General features: G+C 36.7%; 1 protein-coding gene across 1 annotated transcript in view; it reads left to right on the forward strand.

Moving 5' to 3' along the window:
• The window catches only part of LOC139719617 (fatty acid-binding protein, liver-like), a 12,224-nt gene extending 10,583 nt beyond the window's left edge, over positions 1–1,641 (forward strand). The window contains exon 4 of the mRNA XM_071631025.1: positions 1,011–1,641. Coding sequence (XP_071487126.1) covers positions 1,011–1,067 — 57 coding nt within the window. The 3' untranslated portion in view covers positions 1,068–1,641. The remainder of the gene's footprint in view (positions 1–1,010) is intronic.
• Positions 1,642–4,746: the final 3,105 nt, after the last annotated feature.

A 4,746-nucleotide genomic window follows, 5' to 3' on the forward strand; every position in this document is an offset into this window, starting at 1 on the left:
GACAAGATATGCAAATATATGCAGGTACGTGACAGCTCAGAATATCAAGGTTCAGCAGTGTGTCACACCAGAGATGGTTGAGATCAACTTTACTGTGGCAGGGTGTGACTGCATTGTGGAAATATGGGAAAATTTAGAATTCCAGAACTTTCTTATCATTTGCCCGACTGGAATGAAAGATATCGTCGCTGGGGTGATGAGACCTTGTATCTGCAATTTTGGTGAAAATGAGTTTTTTGGATTAATGGTCAAATAATGGGTTAAGTGATGTCCTGTCCAAATCCAAACTGTTGAATACTCCAAAAATGAAGCCACCATGGCATGTCAAAGGAGTAAGGCTATCCCATTCGCCACAGTGCTTTGGCCGCCATGTTTTTTTGCTCTCCTGAACATTTGACATTTTGTAGATACGAGGTCTTATCGCCCCAGCGACGATATAGTGTTTTGCCTGTTGGATCTATATTTGGTTTGATCGACTTATATTTCATTTGATTGAAATTGACATTTATAAACAGGAAATATTGATCTCCCTTGACCCTTTGCTATCAAAGAGAAACCGAAAACCTGAACCCTGTATCAAACCTGTGAAAATTTGAAACATCTTGAAGAAAATTTATGGACTAAAGGGGAAGTTTTCCCACATACATGTGAATGGATGCAGTGCATCCAGTAAAACTTGTCAGTAAACAGTAAAATGCATGGAAATTTGGACCATCCATTGAAAAGCTATGGACTTTAAAAGTTTTCATTTAAATGATCCATGTGGCACCATCTCTAAATGGAAACTCTGCAACAGTTTTGGGATGTCACAATGTTACAAAAATTTAGAAGTTATCATAAAGAATTACACAAAAATTGATATTTCTTAGACACTGAAAAGAGCATTATTTGATTATTATCATCATCATTTTTATCAGTTTTGACATGATCTTTGTTTGTTATTGTTTGATTACCTTTCTTCTTACTTTTGTATGTAATGGGACACGTATTTCACTTTTCTGTCTTCACAGACCTGCACCGTGGGTGATATAGAATGTGTACGACTCTACAAGAGATTAACCAAGTAGAGCGCCCTCTTCCATCACCCAGACGCCATTCTATCATCTAAGAATCGACTGTGGAGGCCTGAGTTCTTCCTTCATTGTTCCGTCTGATGTTGGAATATTGTTCAAAACTCCGTAACCTACGTTGATCATATACAATATTTTGTATGTCTTTTTGTTACTGCCATGCCCTTTACAATCATATATCAAATTATGTCTGATTATCTTGTCACTATCTTGATTCTTAAGTTATTCTAAGTTCTTTATATGCTCAGAATATTGGACAAGTAGTTGCTTCCAAATGTTTGTTTTTAATTGGTCTTCGTTAGTACATCATTATCGTATCAGGGTAATGGATTTTGTTTTACCTGTAGCTATGATATGACGGTATAATCATGTATGTAAATGTTGCTGGTCATGTGTTCTGTCAAAACATTTTTTTTGTAATTAATCTTTTAAAGATATTTTTTCCTATGTGGATGTCATGTAGACTATCATGATAGTGTTTGCAATATGAAACTGCCATCAAATGCCAACAAAATACATCATTGTATTATCACAGCCATGCAAATGTTACACGGTGTACATGATTGTATACCATAGTTATCATTTATTTTGTGTAGCACCAAGTAACTATCAATCGACTGTTTAGAAAAAAAAATGCACCTCAAAGATGGCGACATTTATTGGCAAACAATGACTTAATTTTATTCTTGCCATTAACTTTTGGCCAGAGATAACATAAATGCTTATTGCATCAGATTTATAAGTGTGAGTAAGAACATCACTTTTTGAAGGCAGCTTGTCAAAAAATGGATATATATGCATACATTAAAGGGGCTGTACAGTACTGGTTGAGGTGGGGATTCATGTTTTTTACATTCCTAGGTGAGATAATGAGAAACCTCTTATGAAATATGAAAGAGCATGTAATTTTAAGAAGGATTCAACGTTTATTTGATGAAAATTGGTTTCAAATGGCTGAGATATCCAAAAAAGTGAAAATAATAAACGACTACGGGCCACAACTTTATTTGGATCTATTTGTTTCACCTTGTTTTTGGATATCTCGGCCACTTCAAAACCGATCTTCATCAAATAAACTTTTGATACCCCTTTGAATTGCATGCTCTATGACATCTCATAGAGTGGTTTCTGAATATCTCGCAAAACGTTAAAAGCTAAATCCTCACCTCGACCAGAACTGATGTACACAGTGCTTTTAACACACAATCACACACACACATGCATGCCATGCAAACACACATAAAAGCATAGTGGTAACTCGCATACATGAATGCATACAAATGTACACATAGGCCTATCCTGTACACACATAGGAACATGTGTAGGCAACTTTTAATTGTCACAGAAATCACATGTGAGAACCTGCAGACATTTTACTACTAAAAGTGTAGGTCACATCATACACTTCCCACGAGGTCAGTTTGGAGATACACTTAAGATAAGAGGTCATAATTATAGGATTTAAGTTGTCTCTGTTTACACTGTAACCGACACACTGATAAAAGGCATCCAGGTCACCTGTTGAATGAGATTTCTAAAGTTAGCAGCGATTTCCTGATAATAGCCCACTACAATTTAAGTCAACTGTCCAGTCATCATCCATATTTGTACACGTAGGTTGGTTTCTGAGATAAGGTACACTGAGTCAAGTATTAATTAGCCATGCTGTCTGAAAGAGCAAGGTCATGTGTTGTTTAGCTGTTAAAAAAGTTACCTTTTTGCAAGATTCTTTCCATTAATGTCCTACTATACTGTGGCTCAACAATAAATTGTCACAGACTTTGTATCTTGAGATCAGGAAGAGGGTGGGACATGAAAGTCACCAACACTTGAGATATTTATCTTTATAGAACCAATTTTGACTGTTTTTTTTTTCAAAATTCCACCGAGTGTTTGACTAATCACTTTAGAGTAATAGCTTTTGCTGCATAGACATACATGTTTGTACTCGTACATTTCAACTGTAATCACTGTACAATTAATTTATCCAGTGAGCACCCATCTGGTACCAGTACACAAGTAATGATGAATTAGCTGCTGTCTTTAATATAATTTGTTGGTTGGTGTACAAATGTGCTTTCATGCACAGTTCACAAACATTCCTTCACAGCATATATGCATATTTTTGAAACTGTATGACCAGAACTCACAGAAGCAGTATAAATCTAGTCCTTGGATTATGATAAATTCCAATTGTGTAGATCGATGCATGTGACATGCCACATACGCCAATGGACACCTGTTGCAACAGTGGACATGTGCAAGCTAGGTATGCCCATATCGGGCTTGTCCATGGACTAAATTTAAACCGTGGATTTCGATTCAAGAATAGTTTTGTTAATACGGGCCTTAGATGTGTTCAATGCAGATTTGCTTCCCATGTGAGTACAGTCCTGGAGTCTCCACCATTTAAAGCTCAAATGATTTGTGTGTTGGTTGTTCAAAAAAAAAAAAGAAGAAATGTATGATGAGAAACTGCAGTACATGTATTTCCACCATCTCTCATTATATGCCATGCACATATCACCACTGAAATATTCTCACAGGGTGTGCTGATGATTACATAACAATTATTTATGCATTATACGTTGATGCTGTAAAACATGTATGTGATGATGATGTAATTGTGGGGTAATCGTGGGTCGGTATTATTCAGCAGAGAAGCGAGAAGGTATGTGAAGATCAAACACGCGCTCGGGAAGATGAGAATTCTAGAGAGATTTCATCCTGTAGATTACAAATCAACAGGGCCTCTTGTTGCCAAAGACTCATCACCTTCATAACAGACTAGCTGGCATTGGAAGGAATCCACTGACATCCATAGGAAGAATGTGGATATCTCATTGGACCTTTCACATTGTACAAACAAGTGAAGCCGCCGTGCTGCCATCTTCCCAGGCACACTCTATGCAGATATGCATGTATTTTCCAGCAGAGACTTTCACCAAGATCTCATGGTGTTGTGAGCTCCATGCATAAGTGTATGGGTGATGTGCCATAGTAAGATGGTGGCACAGTGGCTTCAAAATGATTGGCCAATGAGGTGTCCAGAACGTTCTTCTTATAGAGATTAGTGGAAATAACAGGGGAAAAAAAGAAGAAGAAAACAGTGACTTTGCAGCATTTTCACTTGTTACCATATGTAGCAATGACTATGGTATAATTCTTGTGGTCATTAGAAGTTGTTCTTGTGGCAGGTTTGCAGTGCAAGCTGTTATGACCATGTTGTTGATTGTATCGTCTAATTATGGCTAGCCATGTGTACCATGGTGTGTTTTTATTCTGCGTATGTAGTAATGGCCAGGGTATACTCATAATGATGCTTTAAGTATTTCTTGCCAAGAGCATGGTGCTCATAATTTTAATGGTAAACATTGCATGTGACAAAAAAGATTTACTGCAATCATGAAAACACTTATGCCAAAGCAACATCATTTCTTTTTTTAACGTATGAATTGGATCAAATACAAATTTTCATGGAAATATGTTTATGAAGTCTGGTGGTACTGTAGCAATTTTTTTTTTCTGCTTCCATGTGAGAAAAATTTGCTTTGATAAGACAAAGTGTGGATATAGCTTCCAAAGATCAAACATGTAATATGCACAGGTGGGAATCATTTCCAAATTTTTCCTTTTTTCTTCTTCTTTTTAATGTGCTCTTCCATGCTGCAATGCA

Source organism: Diadema antillarum, unplaced genomic scaffold (genome assembly GCF_040938485.1).
Source record: "Diadema antillarum isolate AM-2024a unplaced genomic scaffold, OU_Dant_1.0 scf00000112, whole genome shotgun sequence".
Lineage (NCBI taxonomy): Eukaryota > Metazoa > Echinodermata > Echinoidea > Diadematoida > Diadematidae > Diadema > Diadema antillarum.